This window comes from Phalacrocorax aristotelis, chromosome 7 (genome assembly GCF_949628215.1).
Source record: "Phalacrocorax aristotelis chromosome 7, bGulAri2.1, whole genome shotgun sequence".
NCBI classification, from domain to species: Eukaryota; Metazoa; Chordata; class Aves; order Suliformes; family Phalacrocoracidae; genus Phalacrocorax; species Phalacrocorax aristotelis.
The window spans coordinates 25699076-25723173 of record NC_134282.1 but is presented as its reverse complement, the minus strand read 5'-3'; the positions used below and the strand labels follow the sequence as shown (position 1 = coordinate 25723173).

The following is a 24098-nucleotide window of genomic DNA, read 5'->3' as shown; positions in this document are numbered from 1 at the left end:
ATTAATTACGCAGTGGAACTTGGAAAGCTAAGGTTTACTGCTTTATTCCAGCTGAGCAGTTTGGATCTGTAGCGTATTAGCACCTCAGACCTCAGTCCGGATTTGCACCTTCTTCTGGTGGGGAAAAGGGTGAGAAATGTGGATGTGGACTGAGGCAGAAACTCTCCTTGAGTGTTTGGCCTTTCTGTGGAACACCGTTATCAAGGGATAGAAAGACATTCCTCTGCAGATGATCCTGTTGTCCTAAATATCTGGCTTGGCCCTTGCTGGTGCTACTAGCAGTTTTGATTTCACCCCCACTCCCCCGAACGTGTCAGGGTAAGGAGACTCAGACATTTCAGGTAACAACGTTTTGGTCCCCCCCAAAACTCTCAACATAATACATGGAATATTGGAAGCTGCATTTATTTGTTGCCTGAAAAACCCACAATCATAATTTTACTTTTAGGGATATGCAGGGGGACATTTCTTCATTTTCTGCTGCTCTTTTGGGTTTTTTTTCTAGAACTACTCTGTTCTATGTGGCAATTTTTAAAAATAAATTATATCTGGGTGAAATGTACAACACTTTACGGTGGTACAGAGAAATGTATTTCACAGTCATGGGAGAAAACAGAACATCCGCTTTATCATCTGTTATCACTGGCACAGTACAAACGATGCTCTGATCCTTGTTCCAAGGCCTGACTTAGCAAAACACGTTTGAGAATAAATCGGATGTCTCCGCTCTCCCTGTGCCTGCCACTTCCTAGTACCGAGTTCAGCTCTGGCACTGCGCGTCTCGGAGACCACCTACAGCATCAGGGAGTGCTTTGAGCAGCTGTTCATCATAGCTTGTAGGATGAAATTGGCACAAAGGTTAGCTCAGATGGGGAAACCAGAAGAAGCTGGATGAGATTTAAAAGTTGTCTGCATTTAGAAGAGATTTATCACGATTAAAGGGGGGGGAGGGGGGGGGCAGGGGGAGAAGGGAAACACTGCAACAGTAAGACAAAGGCAAAGCCACCCAATCAGAAAGGAAAACAGCTGTTGCTGCCGGGGGGGAGCTGAAAGCTCCAACAGTTTGTTCAATGCAAAAATGAAATCTCAGTAGAGCAGATTGCTACACCGAAGCAAAATATTCCTTAAACATGGCAAGGCCACAGCAGACTTCCTTAAAGCCATTAAAAAGGAATGAAGGATTGTGTCTCTACATGATTAACCATGACTTTATACTTATCGCTATTTTCCTACACAAACACTAGCTGCTGCCTCTGCCAAGTGTCTGCATAATTACCACGTTGTATTTTTATTCACAATAATAAGCTCTTTGAAAAGGGGAAAAAAAGACTTCCCATGTGGTTAGTTTTCGTTTAGGTGGTTGGGTTTTTTCTGGGTTTGGTAGGGTTTTTTTTGTTTTTATTCTTCTAATTTCTTTGCCGTTCAAAGGTATGACTAAATACTGAGACACTGGTATATACTGATGCCAGGTTTTGCAAGAAGGGCAGTTGCTTGCCAGAAAGTTATCTTCTTTACTCTAGTGAGCTGTCATAACTCCAGGCCATTCCTTGTCTGACTGACTGGAGTATTGACTTTCCTATTGCAGTTTGAAAGAATTTTGGACCAGAGAAGATACTTAACATTTGGCAGAAAATGCTGCATGAAGGCTCAGGTGCAAAGTGACATGAAACCTACTGCTTGGCCATCACAGAATCACAGGTTGGAAGGGACCTCAGGGATCATCTAGTCCAACCTTTCTAGGAAGGGCGCAGTCTAGACAAGATGGCCCAGCACCCTGTCCAGACGACTCTTAAAGGTGTCCAACGTGGCCGAATCAACCACTGCCCTGGGGAGATTATTCCAATGGTGACTGTCCTCAATGTGAAAAATTTCCCTCTGGTGTCCAATCGGAATCTCCCCAAGAGCAACTTGTGTCCATTCCCCCTTGTCCTCTCCATGTGATGCCTTGTAAAAAGAGTCTCCATCTTCTTTGTAGCTACCCCTTAAGTACTGGTACATGGTGATGAGATCCCCTCTGAGCCTCCTCTTCTCAAGGCAGAACAAACCCAGCTCTCCCAGCCTATCCTCATATGGCAGGCTTCCCAGTCCTTTGATCATCTCGGTGGCCCTTCTCTGGACCCCTTCCAGCCTGCCCACATCCTTTTTGTATAGTGGGGACCAGAACTGTACACAATACTCCAGGTATGGCCTGACAAGCGCTGAGTAGAGCGGGATAATGACTCCTTTAGCTCTGCCAGTGATGCCCTTTTTGATGCAACCCAGCATCCTGTTGGCCTTTTGGCTGCAGCAGCCACTGTTGGCTCATGCTGAGCTTCCTGTCCACCAGGGCCCCCAGGTCCCTTTCCACAGAGCTGCTCTCCAGCCAGGTGGCTCCCAGTCTGTGCTGCACTCCCAGATTATGTTTTCCCAGGTGCAAGACCTTACACTTGTCCTTGTTGAACTTCATAAGGTTCTTGCTGGCCCCCTGTTCCAGCCTATCCAGATCTCCCTGCAGAACAGCTCTCCCTTCTGGAGTGTCTGCTTCCCCGCTCACCTTGGTGTCATCAGCAAACTCCATCAGGCTACATTTGATGCCATTATCCAGATCACTTATAAAGATATTGCATGTGAATGTTTTTGTACAACCTTATGTATGTTAAATACCTCTAGGGTTTCTACAAACGTGGGAGATTCAGGTATCAAACAGCCTTTAGAAGGGTGAATGCTGTTAGGCCTAAGGTTAGGGTGAAGCTTAGGCATGAGGCCCTCAAACCGCAGCCACGCAGCCTGACTAAAATGATGGTGACTTCCAAACCTCTCTGGAAGTTCCAGGCTGGTTTTTCAGGAGCTTTGAGCCTCTCCAACCCTGAGAATCCAGTAGAAGTGCAGGTATTGCAACTCACGGGTCAGCCTGTGCTCACCCCTGCCCTTCCAGCAAGGTGAAACGGTGCAGTGATACAACGCTGCCGCAGCAGGTCTAACAGACCATGAGACCGGGACTCTAGTCTCTGCAAGTGATAGAGGGGCATGACTCTCAAACTTCGAGGTATGCACTGGCTGCTATGTTGAAGAACTTAATTGTAACCTTGGCTTATTCTTCTGGAACTGTAAAATGTAATGTATAAACTCTGAAGGACGTTATACTTCCTGCAATATTACTCCTTGCTGCTTTCAGCCAGGATGTCTAAAAAACCCTCAGCAAATGCAGAAGTGCTAAAGAGACTAGATAAGTTGAGTGGACAAGAAGTAATGCGAAGAAAAGAAGGGGGGGAAAAACAAAAAGTAAGTGGACAAAGACAACAGGCAAGCGTTAAATCAGAAGAAAAGCAACACGCAAAAATATTGCAAGCTATAGCTTTTGAGCTTCTTTGGCATGAAATTCTCCCTCCCTTATGACAAGGCTGTTCAGTGGCCATCTTCTGATGCTGCTGGCTTCTCCCTGCCTCTGCGGGAGGTGGCTGCTGCTGGCAGCAGTGCATTGGGCTGCACCTTCGGCTGCCCTCTGCTGTGGGCAGGGCTGCACTGTGGCTGAAGGCCTAAAAACGGGCATGTTTGTCCCGAGCATCAGAGAAGGAAGCAGGAAAAGAAATGACAGATTAGAAACAGAAAGCTTGCAGAGCAGAGCAAAGGAATATTAGATACTCTTTCATTTTTTTTTAAGGGTTTAAGTTGACAGGCACTTAAAGGAACAAATCCTCAAGTGTTTCATCTTCCAAGGGAGAAAAAAATTTAGACTTGAGCGCTGACCTGTGGCAGTAACGGAGCTTACAGCAATTTTGTACTCCATTTATTACAGCTGGTGCCATTTAGCATTATGTATTGTTTATCCCTACAGGAAATGTATTTTCTGCAAGGCACTGTTGTAAAGTAAAAAGGCACAAGTTGCTTCTTACAGGTGCAGCATGTTCTTCGGCAAGTCAGTCCATCTGTAATGACTAATTCAGCCTACAGGGAAGAGTTAAGGGGCTCAACCCACCAGTTTGTATCTGGGTAGACTTCTCAGCCCTTTGCAAGGGGTTTGGTAGTCATCCTTGCAGGACAGGCACAGAGTAGCAGCAGCATACCCAAAATCCAATTTTTGTTTTTATTTGTATAGGAACATTAGTCATGGCACTACCCTCAGGTTTACTTTAGTAGTTACTTCCAATTACAGTGTTGCTGATCTCAAGCACCTCATCTATTTTTGCTGAAGCTGCTTGTTTTTCTAGAACTGGCACATTCTGAACCAAATGTTACTGTTTCAAAATTCTTAGAAAAATCTTAAAGGAAACTAGCAATACAGCCCAACTTACAAAAAAAACAAACCCAACACAAAACCACTAATGTAGTGAAAGAATACAGAAAGCAGTGTAACTCATGGTAAAATATCCAAAACCACAGTATATGTCATTCTTCTACTGCATTTAATTATGAAAGATATTACTGTAGTAAATTCTAATGAGATGTGACAGCATCCTGGTAGCAGACAGAAATGAAAAACACAGGTTGAATAAACCACAGCTGACAAATAAAGCTAGACCGTTAACCAGTACGTAAGCTTTGGCAAACAATCCAGTATCCCTCCATGTATTTCAGGTTTAAGAACAAGAGAGACCATTGGCTTATCTCATCCAATCTTTTCAACAATAAAGACAACTGAACTTCACCACATCAGCCTTATGTTGAGTCCAACCTGTCTAAAGTGTGCCTTCTAGGAAAGCACCTACTGTTCTTTGGACGTTACGAGGATGCATGATCCATTAACTTCCTCAGTTTTAAAAATGTTTATTTTCCTAAGTATTAACCAGTTGTACCCCATTCTGAAGTTTTTTTGGACAGTTTTTGGTCACTCCATTGGAAAGATTTTTTTATTCCTCCATTAAAAAAAAATGTAATGCAGACTGTTACCTCAGAGCGCAACAGAATAAAAACCTTTATTGTTCCACCTTTCTCAGAGTTCATTTTCTATTGATATGCATTTTTGTAACTATAGTTTATACTAGAAACTTCAGCTCCTTAGAGGCTTAATGTGGAATAGCAAAAAAACTTTCAAAACCAATTCAGCCCCATGTCTTCAAGTAATACACCAATTGGGCACAAGGAATCTCTAGGATTTGAATCAGTTAGATCTTCCACCTCCCCCTTTTCCTGTGTTCTTTGTCCTCATTTCATGCCAAGCTTTCACCAGTGGTTCTCTGTTCTTCCATATGAGCTCATGGCCATAAGTCACATACCACCTGGGAAAGAAAATACTAGTTAAAACTAACTGCATCTTTTCTCTGTATCTGAGGAACAGGCTGGTCACTAAAATCAAGTAACTTAAATCCTTAGTATAGGAGACAAGATAAACTGAGGCAGAAAGAACAACATTCTTGGAAAGTGGCAGTGGCAGGTAAGCCACTTGTTCTCTTGATTCCTAATAGTTAACTCCTTTGCATTCTTGCTTGTCTCAGTCCTGAGAATGAATGGTTTTCATGCACTCATGATTTCTACTCAAAGATGCAAAAAACTATTTCCATTTAAGGGACTGCTAGCAGTACTGCTGCTTGTGCTAATCCTTACTGACAACACCAAGTAAAAGTATTTTTCTCATATGTAAATACAACTGCCCGATAATGAACATTCACAGTCCATTCAAAGTGAATTTTCTTCTATAAACATCTAAATGGAGACTTAATCTAAGTGTTCTAGCTTAATTTATATTCATAGAGAACTATATATGCTGATGTATGAATATCAATTTAAGTGATTAAACAAAGGAGGTTATGGTGGAGAGGAGGGAGGGGAAGCAACCGCCTGGAAACAGGTTGAAGGTTCTCCCACAAGCCTAACTTCACACCTGAGTCCTGAATAACAAAAGCACTTTTATATAAGCCATCAGCCAGTGCGAGGTAAACTGGCCATTCCATTGAACCATATAGCCGCTTTCCAAAGCGGGTAATTGTCTGTGAGGCAATGTATAGAAAATACTTTGTCCATTCAACATATGTCCTAAATAGAGGCCCTGTTTTAGGATGAAGTGGCCCAAATGATCGCAGATAGAACATACAGGTAGAACATATGTAGGTGAGGAAGGCAAAATACTTGTCAACTCAAGACAATTTCTACTGCAACTGCTACCTTATTTTAATAATATGCGAATCTGCGTTATAATGAACAAGCTGATATTGATACATCACGGCAGGAAGTAGGTACAAATCAGCAAGACTACTTCAAATGCATTTGTGATGCCAGAGAAGGGGGGGAAAGGAGACTGCACAGCACAGAAGTTAACTGACACCAAAGCCAAGGAATAGCAAACAAATGCAGACCAGTTCACAGACCAAAACAGAAGTGTGCTTCACCTGTCCTTTGTCTGGCCCAGTTAAACCTCATGGAGGCTTTTAAAATGCTTACATAAAATGTTTAAAAACGCTGTTCGCAATAAGTGTGCAAATTAAGACAACACTGCTATCAGGTAGAAGGGAAGAAACCCATTAGGTAATGTAGTTCAAATACAGAACAATCCAGAACTGTTTCCTACAAACTGGTTTCTAGTAGTTCTTCCCAATTAGGAAGGCTCCACACAAAGACAACACAGCGACACTGAGGAACAGCAGTAGAGGCTGCTCAAAGGAATTTGGCCTGAGCTTACACTAACTCTGTAGATCTCTCTAAATTGGCAATTAGAGGAAAAACACTGAGACAAAGAAGTTCTTGCTGTTTAATTCTAAAGTTATTTTGTCTATGCTGTGTTTTGTGAGAATCTTTTCTGCCTTATGACTCTCTTCCATGTGCCGAGGACAGAGCCAGCCAGCCCAGGTTACAGGTGACAGGACAATCTGACATCTAATCTATCATTCTAAGGCAGTTCAGCTCAATTTCTTTCAGTTCTAAGCATCTATTAACAGTATTTTCCACATAATTCTATAGCACTACAAGGATAACAGTGAGTTGTCTTCAATGTTACTTAAGACAACTTTCCAAAAAACCCCTACACTTCAGAGATAAGAGGAAGTAAAGATGAGAAAATATAAGATGAATTTAAACATGAAACAAACAGAAGTTAATAAATAAAGACTTACATTCCAAAGAGAGCTCCCCCAAGATGTGCAGCATGGTCAAAAAGTCTCCAGCCTAGAGCAAGCCCTGCAGTGTCAAATGCAATTATGGCTTTTAAAGCCTGGAAAGGAACAGAATGCGGAATGGACAGGATTAGTCACAGGATATAATGGCAACTGATAACAAAGTTTCACATTTTGGAACAGAGCAAAAATTTGGGATCTAAACACATCCCATAAACTTTATATCAAAGCAAACACTGGGAAAAAAAAAAAAAAAAAGAAGATTGTTTTAAAACAACAGGCTCAGCCCTTAGCTGTACTGTGCTGTCAAAATACAGACATGAACAGCTACAGAATTTCGCGGAGAAGGAATGTGTCCTTTTCAAACACCCAGTCTCTTCCACTCTTCGTTTCTAAAGCTACACATATATTCCAAACTCAGGTCAGGAAACAAAAAAATGAAGTTACTTGAAAGAGCACGTGCTATAAAAGACACCACAAAATACATAACTGCAACATTCTCAGGCACTAATTCTGACATCTTAGATTTGTGTGCATCTGTCCTCCCAAATGCAACCCTCTAGTGGTTGGAACATGTGGGGCAGCATCCCTGTCATCTTATGTGATAAACATTGATCATCACACTCTCTTAAATGACACATCTGTCAGAAGGTAGAAAATCAGGATGATGGTGAACAACTCCATGGCCAGATACACCATGAGCAACAGTATCCTCAGGAGACATAAACCACCATAACTGTAATTATGCAAAATTCTACTAAATGCCTCATTCCAAAAAGCCAACAGATTTAATGTTAGGATTAAATGTTACTTTAAGTAGGATTTATTTCCTTAAACATATGCGTTAGAATAACACCTATATTGTTACACTAGCTTATTTTAAAAGCTGATTACAGTAAGGTAGGCTAAAGTAGTACATAAAGTTTAGAAATACAATTACATAGTAGGGCTAAAATTATTCCAACATTTACACTGCAATAGCCAATGTTGTGCTTGTTTTACTGTTGCAGTGAGTACTTCCTTATAGTAATGTTCTCTGTGGCTCTGCCAGTATTTCTAGCCTGGCCATCTTTTTTAGGAAAGATGCAGTTAAAGGGTAGCATGCAAACAAAAACAGGTCCACTCAAGCAGAAGTGCAAGAAAAACATGAAGGCTACATCTAAGAACACTTGTTCAAATCTATAAGCTTCACTTACAAAAATACTAAATCTCATGATCTTGAAATTACAAAGCTTAACTGCTTTAAGTAGAACAACTTTAAGTAGTGGACCAAAGATTATTAACTTAAAGTAAGTCAGCATATACGTGAGAAGCTTTTCTTAAATGGGGTAGTGGGTGCGCTTAAAAGAACTTAATGAAACTAAAAAAGGAGTCCTGGTACTACATGTGGAAAAAACCCTCAGCAGTTTATTTGTAATGCCAACAGTGTTTTTAGAAACGTCAGAAGATGGTATCCAAATAAGGAGGCAGGTATTCCTCCAGGGCTGGAATGTTATTTCACTTGAGAAGTGAAATTGTCTTTCCCATCTTGGTAAGTTTTTCTTCAAAAAGAGACTAGCCTGTAATGAGTGCTGATATTAAAAAAAAAAAATCACCCATCAGAAAGAACAGTATGTGTATGCATTTTTCCTCAGACAGGCAAGCCTGAGTCCGTCCCAATTTCTTTCACCTCTTAAATTCATATCTGAGAAACAGACCCACAGAGGAGGGAATTTAGGGTAATTATAAATTCACTACGCAATTGTGTAATCACTGTGCTAGGCTGCAACAATTTGGAACCGGTCTCCAGGACTTCCATGACCTATATGGTCTTTCAAAATAAATTTAACAGCTTAGAAACACAAACGAAGAGGACAAATGCTCAGATACTGGAGAGTTATGGGGAAAATGTTTTAAGAATAAGATTTCTTTGAAGTTCAGACACTTACATTTCCTGCTGTAAATGTGAACATTGGAAGAAATATGATGGCTAGTTTTGCTTCTGGCATCTTTGTACATACGGCTGCAAGGACAGTCATTATAGCTCCTGACTGTAAATACATTAAAATACATGAAAATAAGTTGAGTAGTTATGTAAGGGAAAACTTACTTTTCTGCACATAAACCTGTTTTCCTTTTGGCTTTTGTTTTCAAATGCAACCCTGTGGTAAACCTCAAAGTACAAAGCATGACAGCAAAGTTCAGAATAAAAATAAAACAAGACACCATTATTTAGTTTCAACATCTGAAATTATAAATACTGGGAAAAAAATAGCCATCAGATGCTCTTACATAATTGAGAAATAACTCCCCGCAATTTTTAAGATAATTTACGTTAATGTGCTTTTTCTCCCAGTAAACCCTAGAAATCTAACATATATTAATCAAACACAGACATCTCGGATGAAGGGAATCATTCTGAAGCTTGTACCAAAACAAGAAAAATAACACATGGACCGGGACAAGAAATCTTTTGTCAATGAAACAAGCAATTCCCTGGTCTGAACTAAATTGACCATGGGCTTTTTGTATCCATGAAATATGTCAATGGAAAGGCTGTGAATACAGTAAACTAACGCAGTGTGTGGCAATTTCAGTAAGTTCAGATCAATAAGACTACGGGAAAGTAACTTGCTCCAGATATAGTTTATTCACAAGATAACGGAACAATACATAGAGAGCACTACCAAAAGTTCTACCTTAGGGACTGCTCAACAGACTTTTTTTCATTTCAACTGAGAAGTAAGAATCTGACTTTTAACTTTTATCAAAATTATTTAGTCAATTAAGAAGCCTTTAAAACTTAGCAAATGGCTAAGTTATAGCTTCAAACTTATAGCAAGTTGAGCGTTTTAAAACGTTCCACTACTAAAAATACTTGTGAAGAGCAGATAAGGACAACACCTCCTCAGCCTGCCTCTTATCTTTCATACTGTGAGACTTGCGGCAGGGGTGCTACCCTTTCTGCACTGCATGCCCTACAACTTCCACTAGTATCACATGCTGATTTTCATTTGTCTGATTACATTCTCCCTTTCTAAAGTATTCTATTTTCAATTAGAGAAGACTATGGTACACAATTATGCAATAACATTTATGAAGTAAGTTACAGCACTATCTGCTCAGTGACAAGTGGTCCTGCTGTTACGTACTCATTTGCAAGCCATTAGCATTAACTGGCATTAGTTCTGGGCTGCTGCTACAAGAGTTAACATATTTGAAGAACAGGCAAGTTCTCACACAGGAATCACTGCCTGATTACTTGGTTTTGGTAAACTTCCCTAGTTTCCACTATCTCAAATATATTCTTGGCTTTTACACAGGTTAAAGAACACGGCAGGCTTTGAAAATGGCTTCAGATATCATTATAAGATCTCTCATATCCTGAGATACTTACAGCTCCAAGGGATGGTTCAAACCTTCCAGTGGCCATTTTAGCAACATAACTGACAAAAGTGGAGATAACCCCTAGAAAGGAAAAATTGTTATTGGAAAGAAAGCCAGCAATGCAGACATGCATCAGAAAGTACATTATCTGTACATCTTCCTGAAGAAGCTAGTGTAAGTAGTGTGGTTTGTTTGGTTGTTTTGTTTTTTTTTTGTTGTGTTGTGGGGTTTTTTTTTATTATTTTTGTTGTTTGGGGTTTTTTTGGGGGGGTGGGGTGGGGGTGGGCATTATTTGCTTTAACTTGAATTAACTGTCATCTTTTCCCATGAAACTCTCATATGGCTGTATTAAGAGTTATTTTATTCTGGTAGCTAAGCATGACTTAAAACCAGGTCCTTGTATTGTCATGATATTTTGAAGCCAAATATCCTAAACCAGTCAATATTTTCTATGACAGCAAATGTACCACAGTTATTAGAGAGCAATGTGTGGGATTGAACGATGGCCATCTGTCATCACACACCTATTAACAATGTACACACTTTACTCGCATGAATATACATTTTTTGTGTTGTAAATATGTATGTATTTAACATTACCAGCAGAAAGATACACTGCAATGAACTGCTCACATCCCAGAAGAGAGACAATGCTGCTAGAAAAACTCCACAAAACATACATATTTGCTGCCATGTGGAATAAAGAGAAGTGACTAAATGTAGACAGCAGCATGGGAGAACACAGGGCTCCTATAAAAGAGAAAAACAATGAAAAAAGTAGTCAATGTTTTAATTTGCTTTATCTAACATGTAATGCAAACTAGAAATTTATAAAGACATACTATAGGCTAATTATGCTTAGAATTCTCAAATACAAGCTGTGTAATAAGCCCAGAAGTGTAACAAATTTCGAATTCAACAAAATACCTTTTGAAAGGTAGAACATATAACCCCAAAGACACGCAAGCTGTGCTAAAAGCTACTTTAAAGTCTTAATTACCTACTGGGGAATGTTTCATATAAAACATTTATCTTACAACACGTCTCCTATGCTTTGGAAAGGAAAAAAGAGATTTTATTTATGTATGTATATGGTGAAAGATTTTTAATACATTATATGAGCAACTATACAAAATTATTTTGCTACAGAGATGGACTCTAAGGAAAACTCATTTTCTTTTCAAAAAGCTACTAGCTCTCTCCTCACTGAAACAGCAGCCTTGAAAATGCAAAAAAGCCAATTAGCAGGGTTTAAGGTCAACATTATTAAAAACACAAGTGTTTGGCATGACTGATGCTTAGATCTGGGTAACAGCTATCTAGCTTTGGAGTATGTGTGGGGAATTGGTTGAGGTTCCACTTTTTCAGCAGAAATTAAGACAGCGCTCTCCTAATGCACGTCCGTCTCGTCCTCTTAATTCTTTCTCTACTGTAGAAATGAAAACTAGTTGTTCTGCCATTAAATACTAGTAACTTGCTTTAAGTTAACCTCTTCAAAACATTTCACACACAGTGAAAGCCAAGGGTTTTTTTGTTGTTGTTGTTTGTTTTGTGTATTTTTTTAATGTGACCCAAAGCACAGCTTTGAAATAAGGACTTCATACATAACATACTGACTAATGCTTGTCCAATGACAAAAGCACACATGCATGTGACTGACAGCTCTATCTGCACCCCACAGAACATTAAAGGAAGGAAAAAAAAAATCGTGTTTCAGACTAGTTTTTGAATGGCATTACAGAGTATGATTTATTTTCCTTCTTCCCAAAGACTGCTATGATTAGCATCTGTCCAGGAAAGCAGTGTTATCAGTTAGAGAAGAACCTCTTCACCTTTACAAAGGCAGGGGCTGCATCCCAGTGAATGCAGTAAAAGGCCAGATAGCAGGCAACAGTTTTGACAGTACAATGCTTAGAAAAGCACCAGTGAGTTTTTTGTCTTAACCATAACTCCTAACTTTCCCCTAGAAGTGTTTTCTGTATTTGGGCATGGATGAGATTGCTTTTGGGTGTTGGAGCTGCATGCAAGCTATGTGCCATCCAAAGCTCTTACAGCACAATCAGAGGTTCCATTACATCCCAGCGTAGAGAATTCCTCTGAATTACTGTTCACTTACTGGAGGATGGATCTGAGGTGAAATATGTAAACATAATCCGTCGCATACCAGGCAGCCTCCATAAACAGAATACAAAGACATTTGCAGCTATTATACCTATTCAGAGGGAAAAAAAAACAGTATAAAAGCAAGTTATGACTGTAACAAGCCATAATGCTTACTGTGAACAAGAATTCAGAAGCTTACAAGAATCAAACCTTTCCTTCACTATTTCATTAAAAGCAGTATCCAATTCTTTATTTTATAGTAACAGTTTAGAAAAAAAAAAACAAAGAAAAATGCTGAAAGCTATATTAACATAGTGGATGCCTTCCAGAAATATAACATTTAATTGCAACTGTTTTAACATACAATGTCATAAATGCATGCAGCAATACAGAAAATCTGTACTTAAGACATTCAAGCTATAGTTTCAAACTTCTACTCTACTGTAGAACCAATAAAAGAAGAGCCAGCTTAAGAGGTCTCATTTCTTGCCCCTCTAGCTGCTTATTCCCAAATGCCACCAATCTGCTGCACAGTTGCATTTAACTGTGCATGGCGGCTAGGGGAAGCATACAGACATGCAGTACACATCCTTTCCATTTTCTGGGGAGGTTTGGTTTTGAGGTAATTGTAAAAACACTATTTAGAGATCGAGCATAAAAAGCTGAGTTGGCATTGCTAAGGCATAGTTACCTTTGGGAGACAGAACACGCACAGCTTTTTACTTCACATATGTTTATTGTGATCTTATTTCAGTTTAAATAAGAATGTAAATAATTACATAAAATTGTATAGGTTTGAAAAGACCTTTAAGATCATCGAGTCCAACTGTAAACCTAACACTGCCAGTTCAGCACTAAACCATGCCTCTAAGCACCACATCCAAACGTCTTTTAAATACCTCCAGGGATGGTGACTCAACCACTTCCCTGGGCAGCCTGTTCCAATGCCTGACAACTCTTCCAGTGAAGTAATATTTCCTAATATCCAGTGTAAACTTCCCCAGCGCAGCCTGAGGCCATTCGATTGAATTAGAATCATAATGACACAAAATTATTGTTTCTTGTTTAAAGTGCCTTTTCTATTTCTGTCCAAGCATTTAGGTATTTAAGATGTTTTATAATAGCTAGAAACATTAAAGGGGAAAATAATTGTGCTCCCTTTACAGAATGGTAAATGTCACATAATTATTCTCTATTTGACGTTTGCAACAAAATGTAAGAACTGTGAAAAACTATGATACGTAAATCCCTGAACCAAAATTTGAATAGATCTCTTCTTTTGGCACTCCATCCTATTCCACCATGCTTTTTTATTAGCAGAAATATTTCCCCCTGCATGCTACACCAGGATATTACAGAACTCTCAGCAATTTCCATACAGTAAGCCCACCCTTGTTATGGTAATCAGGGTGAAGTATCCAAATGGCTCAGGGTCTCCCAGCTAGAAATTATATTGCTTGTTAGATTAATGTGATGCTGGGGGATGCTCCAGGGACTACAGAACATGAACCTTCACACACACACAGATACAAATATTGTATTGGGGTGTATCATGACTTGGCTTGCACATTGAAGTGCAATTCAAAGCACTGTACAAAACTTCTCGGCAGGACTTGCTAGCATTTAGAATATGTAAAAGCAGATATGGCTTAGCTACTTTTTTAGATTTTAATCAAGTTCTCATCAGCTTCTCTCCACACATTTACACTTACCTTGGGGGTTTCAAGTGATGTTAGACTAACCAATCTAAACTACATCATGACCAAAGGAAAGCTGACAAGATAGTTGCCCCTTGTGTGCAACACCACGTATGCAATATAGCAAAAAACTATCAGGGAGTTTTATTCCCACATATCAGTGGAATATATACTCATATTCCTTCTAAAAGCATCTGCTGTTTTTCACAGTTCCTGAGAAGAAAGTTGCCAGGGAAGGTTCCAGTTAACCCTCCACACTCTCTCACACAGATGCGTAAGAATTCTTTCAATGCATAGAAAAAATAGCTTGTGAGAAGGAAGTGTAGCAGAAATAGTGTATGTGCAGGTGTAAGTTTACACATGCTTTGTGTCTAACAACCTAAACACGGTATGAAAGCCATCTGTTTTAACATACTGTACCTGTTTGCCATATTTCTCTTCCTGTGAATGTCTAATACTTGTAAGCTAACACAAACCTGTCACAGTCCGCTGACCCTCAGTCAGGTTATTCCACCAGCTGTTAACCTGAAATGGAATTGTTGTACATCAGTGCCACTGTAGAAAATTTGCAATTTCAAAAACAGTCACACAAGGTTCTACCTTTTTAAGAATGGAAAGCACTTGTTTGAAATCTGTTAAGTCAATCAGTTTCAAACTTTTTTTTCTCTGACTGGTTTAGCTTTTCGAGTAGGCATTTCCTTAATCAAGAACAGTTATCTACCCTCCTTTCTGTAACGTATGCCAACATAGATGGAGAATTTCTTCAAAAAGAATGGGGTTATATCCTTTTACACAGCTCCATAGATTTACCTCTGCTTGTACTAAACAAGAATCTAGCCCATAACACTTACTTTAGCTGATTGGCCAAAGTTAGCATAAACCCTGCCTTGACTAAGCCTCACCCTAATTCTGTCTAACATCACACCACCCACCTTTGAGAGATTCCACTTTTGTGCCAGGGTCACTTTTGCAGAGGTGGCTCACAAGATGTGGAATCCATTCCCCCTTGCGTCCAGCTCACCCAGCCCTCCTCCAAGTTTAAAACCCCTGAAAAAGTTTATTTTGAGTGCAGTCAGCCCACAGACAAATTCCATGCCCTTTTCCCTTCTTCAGCTTTCAGAATCATTTTGGACAAATATTTTACTGCTGGCTTAATGACCTTCCAACCACATTGATGGGGACAATGTCATAAAAATTACCTGTAGGTTAGAGGTGGGAGGAAATAATGCTGTATGAAACAAATTGTTCACTATTTGGTATCAAAGTAACAACTTCATTGCAGTTTTTTGTTTCATTCTCTGGCATAGGATGCAGATACTGGTATTTCCTACAAAGTTCTCCAGTGTAAGAACATTAAACGAACATGACTTTTCTAAAATATATGAAGCAGAAGCCTTCAGAAGCTATCGGGGGATCCTGAACTTTTAAAAATAGAACTTAGCAGTTGAAGATGGGGATTGAGAGTTTAAGCCTATTAACAACAAGGCAGTTTTGGTCTATTTTTGAGACAGCTAATCACCAGATCTTCCCCTTCAGGTTTTGAAGAAAAACAAAAGTATAAAACCAAAATTATTTACAATATCAAGTGGCAATTGTAACCTCACCTGCAGTTCATAGACACCAAGGAAGAAAACCTGCTAGGATAATTTTCTTTACAGCAGTTCATACATGGTGTTGTATTTTAGATTTTTGACCAAAATGGTACTGATAACACACTGATGTTCTAGCTTTTCCTGAACAGTGTTTGCACAGCATCAAGACCTTTTCCATTTCTCTCTCTGTCCCTGCAGTGAATAGAATGGGGGTGTGTAACAGCCTGGGAGGGGACACAACCAGGCAGATGACCCGAACTAACCAAAGATATATTTTCTACCATGTAATGTCACGCTCAGCAATAAAAGGGAAAACAGGGGATTTTAAGAAGTTTAGCCATCTTTTGCTCATGAACTGGCTGGACATTGGTCTACCCACAGCAGATGGTGATTGACTGCCTTTGCATCACTTGTTTTGCTTTCTTCTCTCTTCTCCCACTTATCTTTCACTTATTAAAAAAAAAATCTGTTGTTTTTATTTTTACCCCCAAGTTTTCTTGCTTTTTTTCTTCCTTTCCTCTTCCCCCATCCCACTGGTGTTTCTGGGGAAAGCAAGCAAGCAGCTGTGTGCTGCAGAGCCACCCACCAGGGTTAACCCACAACACGTGCCCATTTTGAAAGTACCACTACCTCAGCTCCTCTGAGTCCTACCCAGGCCCCCGTGATTCCCCAGCTGCACACTCAGCCCTACTTCCCTTGGACAAGTAGACCTGAAAGAGTAACCAAGCCTGTTCTATCACAGGCCACAGCAGTAACCTTGAAACAAATGTAAAACATACATGCATGTTTAGTTCAGTTTTAAATACACTTAACTGAAAACTAAAAGACTGACACTTTCAGACGTTAACTAAACTTATAACAAGTCTTGCAGTACTTACATTATTCTTACTGCCCAAACTCCAGAGTATTTGCGTGGAAATGTCACCTCTCAAAGACAAAAAAGCCCCCTAAACCCTTGTATTTGTGAAGTACAGGTTGAAAATATGAACACATTTCAGAAGCCAGAGCATTAAAAGAATTTTATGCTTCAGGTTCAGAATTTAAGCTAGCTCCATCCTATTTCAGAGTTCACTTTTGAGAATACTTAGACTTAGCATGAACAGATTTTTTTTTTTTTATAGTGAAAAAGTAAAAAATACCTAGTTTAGATATACAGACCACTACCACTGATGTCCCTTCCCTGCATTTCAGGGTAAAGAGGGTATTTTTCTCCAGTATAGCTTTTGGAGTGATACTGTGAGTTACAGTTTTCTAGAATTATATCACTTTTTTCTTGTAAGTAAGTGTATCTACTGCAACTTGCTTAGAACCTATTATTTCTCCAAATTAAAAATCAGAATAAACTGGACAATTATCTGTTATACAAATGGTGTTTGCAGATGTGCCTACTGCAGAGGAAAGACACGGCTGTGTTTTACGCTTCCACAGGGACCCACCCGTGTGCGAACAGGCCGGGCCTGGCTCCGTGTACCTGCTTTCTGAAGTCCCCCCTCTTCTGCGGCCGTATTTTATCCAACCAGTCTGCTCGAGCTTCCTCAAAATAGGTCTGGACCCGCGACTTGAGCGACTCATACTGCCAGATGGCGGCGGATCCAAAGGCAGAGCCTGTGAACTGGGCGATAGCGGATAAAGTCAAGACGAACGCACCGTCCCCAAGGCGGTCCGTGCGTGGCTTCGGCTGAGGGAGCCGGGCTCGCCCCCCCGGCCTTGCCTTACGCGCCGTTCCCAGCGGCTCGGCCCTAAGGAACGCCGGCAGAGCACTGGGCACCAGGGCACGGCCGGCAGGCGGGGGTCCCGCCGCCCGCTGGGCCTCCTTGCCCGCCCCTCTCCCCGGATCCGGCCGGACACGGCAACTGCCGGCCCGCAGGCGCCACTTACCCCCACTGCAAAGAGGAACGGCTTGACCAGGCGTCGCGGTGAGGGGCGGCCAGCGCGGGTGGGCGGCGGCGGCGGGCAGAGACTGCGGCGCGGGGACGGTGGGCCGGGCCGCGCCTCGGCGGGGCTGGCGGCAGCAGGGGGTTCCTCAGGCCGCGGCCGCACTCGGCGGAAACCCTGTCGCTGCTCCAGCAGCACTGTCAGCCTGTGGGGGGGGAAAGATGCTCTCCGTCAGCACCGCCGCGACCGCCCGCCCCGCCACAGCCGCCCCCTGCCCTCCCCGTCCCGGCCCGTACCCGCAGTACCTGTGCGGCCGCGGGCCCCAGCCGCAGGCCCAGCACCGCCACGCCATGTTGGGCCCCTCCCCGCCCGCCGAGCGCTTCCGGGGCAGCCGGACGCCATCTTGTTGGGCGCCCGGTGGCAGGGATGGGGAGCGCCTACATCACCCCCAGCGCGTCAGGCTGGAGGCGGCCTGGGGCCTCTCCGGCGCCGCGACACCCCTCCGCACGGTGGGCGCCCGCGGGGGTCCCGGAGCCCTGCCGTGGGGGCGCTCCCGACAGCGCTGCGGCTGCTGTTGGCCGCCGAGTTGGGTCCGCCCTCGTGCCGTCCCGGCCGCCATGTCGGGAGGGTCGTCCCAGCCCTGCTCCGCCATAGTAAGAGTGGCGCTGCGGGCACCCTTGGCCGCCATGATGGGTGTGGCGGCTCCTTCACCTCTCCGGCCCACTGGGCGAGAAGGGCTGGCGCTATGTAATTGCGGCGTTCCACGGTTTTAATGCATTATTTTCTCTAGATGCCTTATAGAGGCATCTAGAGCCTGTCTCCTAGCCTAGAACTCAGCCTGCAACAGCCCAGCAGGCAGGGAGGAGGCTGGGGCTACTCCCTCAGCCTTGCCTTGCTCTGCTGTGTGATTCCACCTCACCACGCCTCACCACCCTTCCTCACCTCGCTCTTCTGCCCCGCCTCACCTCACCATCGGGCTGCTCCAGCGAAGGGCTGTGTGTGGCTGACCAGGTGCGAGGCAGCTGCTCCAGACACACAGCTTCCTCTCAGGCCTCTTCACCACGCTCTCCCTTGCCTGGGCTGGCTGCCCCTAGGCGTCCTGTGGTCTCTTGCCAGTGGCCAGGGCTCCCATTCTCTGGCACTGTGCTGCTCTTCCCGGCACATTCTTCATGACGAGTGCAGCCAGGCAGCTCTCTGCAGGGCTGGTGAGGCAGCGTGCTGGCAGAGAGCAGTCCCTGCCTGGCCAGTGTTGTAAACACTGACACCCTTCTGAAATTAAATAGAAAAAGAAAATAGATGTGTTTGCTTTGAAAATAACTTGTAATTGGTAAGTTTCTAGAAGTTGCATGCACCTTTCTGGTTATTTATGTTGCTGTGGAGATACTAATGGGAGAGTCTAGCAGCTACACACCAGTCACGCCTGGGCCTCTAGAGATCAGAGTGCAGAGCTGCCAAAACAAGCAGCTGAACAGACAGTGGTTTATCTCAGAGGTGCATGGGGAGGAAGGGAGCCAGCAGCCATGTGTTGCAGCAGGAAAAGTTCTGTGTGGGCATGAGAAACACGCCCCATGGGAGAGTGGTTGTACTGTCTCCGGCCCCGGAGGCCACTCTGGATGAGGTTTGGGCGACCTGACCCACCGCTGAGCTGTGCTTGAGTGGGAGGTTGTAATCAGTGAGGTCCCTTCCAACCCAAATTATTGTGTAGTTCACTGACTGAAGGAAAACTTCATAACAAGATGAGAATGATCTGTGTATTATAATTGCAAGTGACTATAAGCCTGATTAGACCATCAGGAAGTTACAGCAATTTCAGGAGCACAGTTACAAAGTCAAATCGTTTGGAAGTGGAGAGGAAAAGGATTAACATTGTTCCTCTTTTTTTTTTTTTTTTTTTAAAAAAAAAAAACAAGTAGTGAAAGGGTTTGCCTTCTCAAGTCAAGACCAGTCTCTGACCTGAGAAAACCTCTGTAAGCTTGTGGTGGGAGACTGCTCTAAGTGATTTAGTACTGTATTTAAACCTACATTTTATCTCTTTCTGATTGCACTTGTGTCCATGGGTCAGCCTCAGAATTTGCTTGAACTCAGAAATGATTAGCAGGTTCAAAGCCATGTATTTCCAGTGCTAAAAATGTATATATACACGTATGTAGCTGAAACCAGTGTTGTAATCAATGCTCTGTCTGTTTTTCTAAGTAACAAAATGAAAAAGAAATAAAAGAATTTTTTAATTTTCCAGTTTAGACACTTTTATCACTTGTTTTTGCTTCCAGAGACCTTATCAGGAGTGATGTTTGTTTAAGTGACTTAAATATTTTTCTTTGTTAACCCTTCCTGTCCTGTGTTCAAACTACGTACATATTGGCTGTGCTGTTTTTAATGTTAAGGTGATCTTTTTTGCTCCCCCAGGGCTTGTTTTTATCATGACAGCTCTTAGTTGTATATAGCCTATGTGTGTAATTTGTGAGAGATGATGCTCTGAGCTTTATGTATTTATTCGGTTTTGGTTTATGGTCACTCTCCTTTCGACAGTTGCAAAGTATATTAGCTACTAGTTGTGCCATCATCTCAAATCTATAAACAGTGAGTGTATGGCAGCTAATACAATCAAGTCCTGAACGGTAGGGTGTATGTGTTACAGGTTGAGAGAGGAGGATAGATATGGTGTCAGTTGAAGTAACAAGCTGTTTGCTTTTGAAAGCTTCTTTTTTGCAGATGGTTCCTATTAGTGAACTCTCACCCTGTTAAAGGAACGCATTTCTGTGGCATTACTTTTATCGTTAAAACTACAACAGTGGTAAGAAATCATCACTGCCATTGCATGGGGACTGCAGTCTTGTGCATGACTGGTGGCCCAGAGGAAATAAGGAGTCATCTGGACTGTCCTATGGGTTTTGCATGGTAGTAGCAGGGTCAGGAAGGGATGAGTGAAAGTGGCTCCTTGGGGCAGAGGAAGACAAAGACAGGAGGAACAGCAGCAGCAAAGTGGTTGCAGAGTCAACTGGTATGGGCTGCTGGACATCCTTCAGCCAGGAACCAGGGAGGTCTGTCCCACCTTGGGGCATGTCTGAAATCACAAACAGTTTTTTTATTAATGTGATCCACTGGGTGGGTGCCTGTCTGCAGTGATTACTGATTGCAAGGCTTAAATGCTGCCAGGGAAATATAAAGAAAATTGATTTGTTTAAACGAACAAACACACATCATCCTTTTTTTTTTTTTTCCTTCACTAGCCCTTGTTTTACCCACTGGAGATGTGCATTTCAGGAGAGGCTTTAGGGCTCTCTGCTCGTGCATTGTGTGGCCTGTTGATATGTGACCCATCATTGGGCTCCCGATACTTACTGAGACACCAGACCCACTCCCTGGCCCCTAAGAATTCAAATACCAGCACTGTGTGCTTCCTAAGTAGCAAAGGTTTTCTTTGTATGCTTGTCTTAAGAAAATCTGGAAAACAAAACACCTTTCAGTTGGTCCATTATGCACCATGCTATCAAAGTTTATTCTTCTTGTCACTTTACATCTCCCTGTGTATTAAATTGAAATGTTGCCATCTAGATTCAGACCACGTGTGCACCTTTCTGTTGAGGAATACTCACCCACACTGAGGAGTCCATGGATGTTCTGTCACCTCTAACAGGTGCATTAATAGAGGACAGTACTTTTAAGGGTGGGAGAAGGACTCTTACAGTGGTATTTGTAGTCCTGCTATAACATGGTTGAATTTGGGTCAGGGTGGGGGAAAGTTGTTATTCTGTATTTGTGAAATCTAATTTCCAAGCTTCCTCACTTTGAAACATATGATATGTTAAATTATTGCATTTTAATGAGAATTTTGTGTTTACAACTTTGATATATGTCCTACCCATAGTGATGGTGCAGAAGATACAGTTTTATCTTCTTTTCCTTATTGCCAGGAATGAATTGTGATTGCACAGGTCATACCTATGTAATAGGCAGAAACATTCATTTGGATTATTGGCCTGCCATATGGTATGAAGCCTGCTGGAATTTGTTGCTTAAGTTTATAAATTTTTCAGCTGTCGTTGTATATATATATAATTTCAGGTATTCTCTGTTGACAGTTATGTGTGTTTTGAAGAGGTTACACAATCACTTGAGAGACAAACGGTCCCTCCTCAATTAAACTTTTATAGTAGAATATAGAATCATAGAATCATAGAATTGTTAAGGTTGGAAAAGACCCTTAAGATCATTGAGTCTAACAGCTAACCTATCACTGCCAAGTCCACCACTAAACCATATCCTGAAGCACCACATCTACCCTTCTTTTAAATACCTCCAGGGATGGAGACTCAACCACCTCTCTGGGCAGCCTGTTCCAATGTTTGACAACCCTTTTGGTAAAGAAGTTTTTCCTAATATCCAGCCTAAACTTCCCCTGGCACAGCTTGAGGCCATTTACTCTCATCCTATCGCTTGTTACTAGGGAGAAGAGACCGACCCCTGCCTCACTACAACCTCCTTTCAGGTAGTTGTAGAGAGCGATAAGGTCTCCCCTCAGCCTCCTCCTCTCCAGACTGAACAACCCCAGCTCCCTCAGCCGCTCCTCGTAAGACTTGTTCTCTAGACCCATCACCAACTTCATTGCCCTTCTTTGGACATGCTCCAGCACCTCAATGTCCTTCTTGTAGTGAGAGGCCCAAAACTGCACACAGTACTCAAGGTGCGGCCTCACCAGTGCCCAGTACAGGGGCACCATCACCTCCCTGCTCCTGCTGGCCACACTATTCCTGATACAAGCCAGGATACTGTTGGCCTTCTTGGCCGCCTGAGCACACTGCTGGCTCACATTCAGGCGGCTGTCGACCAACACACTCAGATCCTTCTCTGCCAGGCAGCTCTCCAGCTGCTCCTCCCCAAGCCCGTAGCGTTGCATGGGGTTGTTGTGACCGAAGTGCAGGACCCGGCACTTAGGCTTGTTGAATCTCATACCGTTGGCTCCGGCCCAATGATCCAACCTGTCCAGGTCCCTCTGTAGAGCCTTCCTGCCCTCCAGCAGATCAACACTTCCACCCAGCTTGGTGTCATCTGCAAACTCACTGAGGGTGCACTCAATCCCCTCATCCAGATCATCAATGAAGATATTGAACAGGACCAGCCCTAACACTGAGCCCTGGGGAACACCACTCGTGACTGGCCGCCAACTGGGTTTGACTCCATTCACACCACTCTCTGGGCTCAGCCGCCCAGCCAGTTTTTAACCCAGTGCAGGGTGCACTTGTCCAAGCCGTGAGCAGCCAGCTTCTCCAGGAGAATACTGTGGGAGACAGTGTCAAAAGCCTTACTAAAGTCCAAGTAGACAATGTGCACAGCCTTCCCCTCATCCACTAAGCAGGTCACCTTATCATAGAAGGAGACCAGGTTAGTGAGGCAGGACCTCCCTTTCATAAACCCATGCTGGCTGAGCCCGATTCCCTGGTTGTCCCACACGTGCTGCGTAATGGCATTCAAGACGATCTGCTCCATGACCTTTCCCGGCACTGAGGTCAGGCTGACAGGCCTGTAGTTCCCCGGACCCTCCTTCTGACCCTTCTTGTAGAGGGGCGTCACATTCGCTAGTTTCCAGTCATCTGGGACCTCCCTGGTTGACCATGACTGCTGATAAATGATGGAGAGTGGCTTGGCGAGCTCCTCTGCCAGCTCCCTCAGTATCCTTGGGTGGATCCCATCCGGTCCCATGGACTTGTGAACATCCAGGTGAATGAGCAGGTTGGTGACTACCACCTCTTCAACAACTGGAACTTCATTCTGCATACTAGCTCCATCTCCCAGCACAGGGGCCTGACAACCCCGAGGATGACCAGTCTGACTATTAAAGACTGAGGCAAAGAAAGCATTAAGTAGCTCAGCCTTCTCCTCATCTTTCCTGGCAAGGTTACCTTCCGCATCCAACAAAGGAGGGAGATTCTTCCTGGCCTTTCTTTAGTCACTGATGTATTTATGAAAACATTTTTTGTTATCTTTAACGGTGGCAGCCAGTTTAAGTTCTGGCTGGGCCTTCGCCTTCCTAATCTTTTCCCTGCATACCCTCACAACATCCTTGTAGTCCTCCTGAGTCACCTGCCCCTTCTTCCAAAGGCAGTAAGCTCTCCTTTTTTTCTTGAGTTCCAGCCAAAGCTCCCTATTCAGCCAAGCTGGTCTTCTCCCCCGCCTGCTTGACTTATGGCACATGGGGATGGCCTGCTCCTGCGCCTTTGAGACTTCCTTCTTTAATAACATCCAGCCTTCCTGGACTCCTTTGCCCTTCAGGACTGCGTCCCAAGGGACTCTGTTAGCCAGACTCCTTAACAATCCAAAGTCTGCCCTTCTGAAGTTCAGGGTAGCAGTTTTGCTGACCCTCGTCCTTACTTCTCCAAGAATCAAGAACTCTATCATGTCATGGTCGCTGAGCCCAAGACAGCCTGTGACCACCACATCACCCA

General features: G+C 42.9%; 1 protein-coding gene across 3 annotated transcripts; it reads right to left on the bottom strand.

Moving 5' to 3' along the window:
* Positions 1-4867: 4867 nt before the first annotated feature.
* PARL (presenilin associated rhomboid like) lies at positions 4868-19080 on the bottom strand. Of its 3 annotated transcripts, XM_075099345.1 has the most exons (11): positions 19008-19080; positions 18621-18924; positions 17659-17860; positions 17252-17392; positions 14665-14713; positions 12505-12600; positions 10989-11138; positions 10399-10469; positions 8951-9052; positions 7023-7120; positions 4868-5195 (listed from the first exon to the last, which is right to left on the bottom strand). In XM_075099345.1, the coding sequence occupies exons 2-11, from the start codon at positions 18626-18628 to the stop codon at positions 5078-5080; spliced, it is 1035 nt and encodes a 344-aa protein (XP_074955446.1). In that variant the 5' UTR covers positions 18629-18924; positions 19008-19080; the 3' UTR covers positions 4868-5077. The 3 variants fall into 3 exon arrangements, with proteins under 3 accessions (XP_074955446.1, XP_074955445.1, XP_074955444.1); XM_075099344.1 differs by lacking the exons at positions 18621-18924; positions 19008-19080 and adding an exon at positions 17961-18114; XM_075099343.1 differs by lacking the exons at positions 18621-18924; positions 19008-19080 and adding an exon at positions 17952-18041.
* Between the last annotated feature and the right edge of the window lie 5018 nt (positions 19081-24098).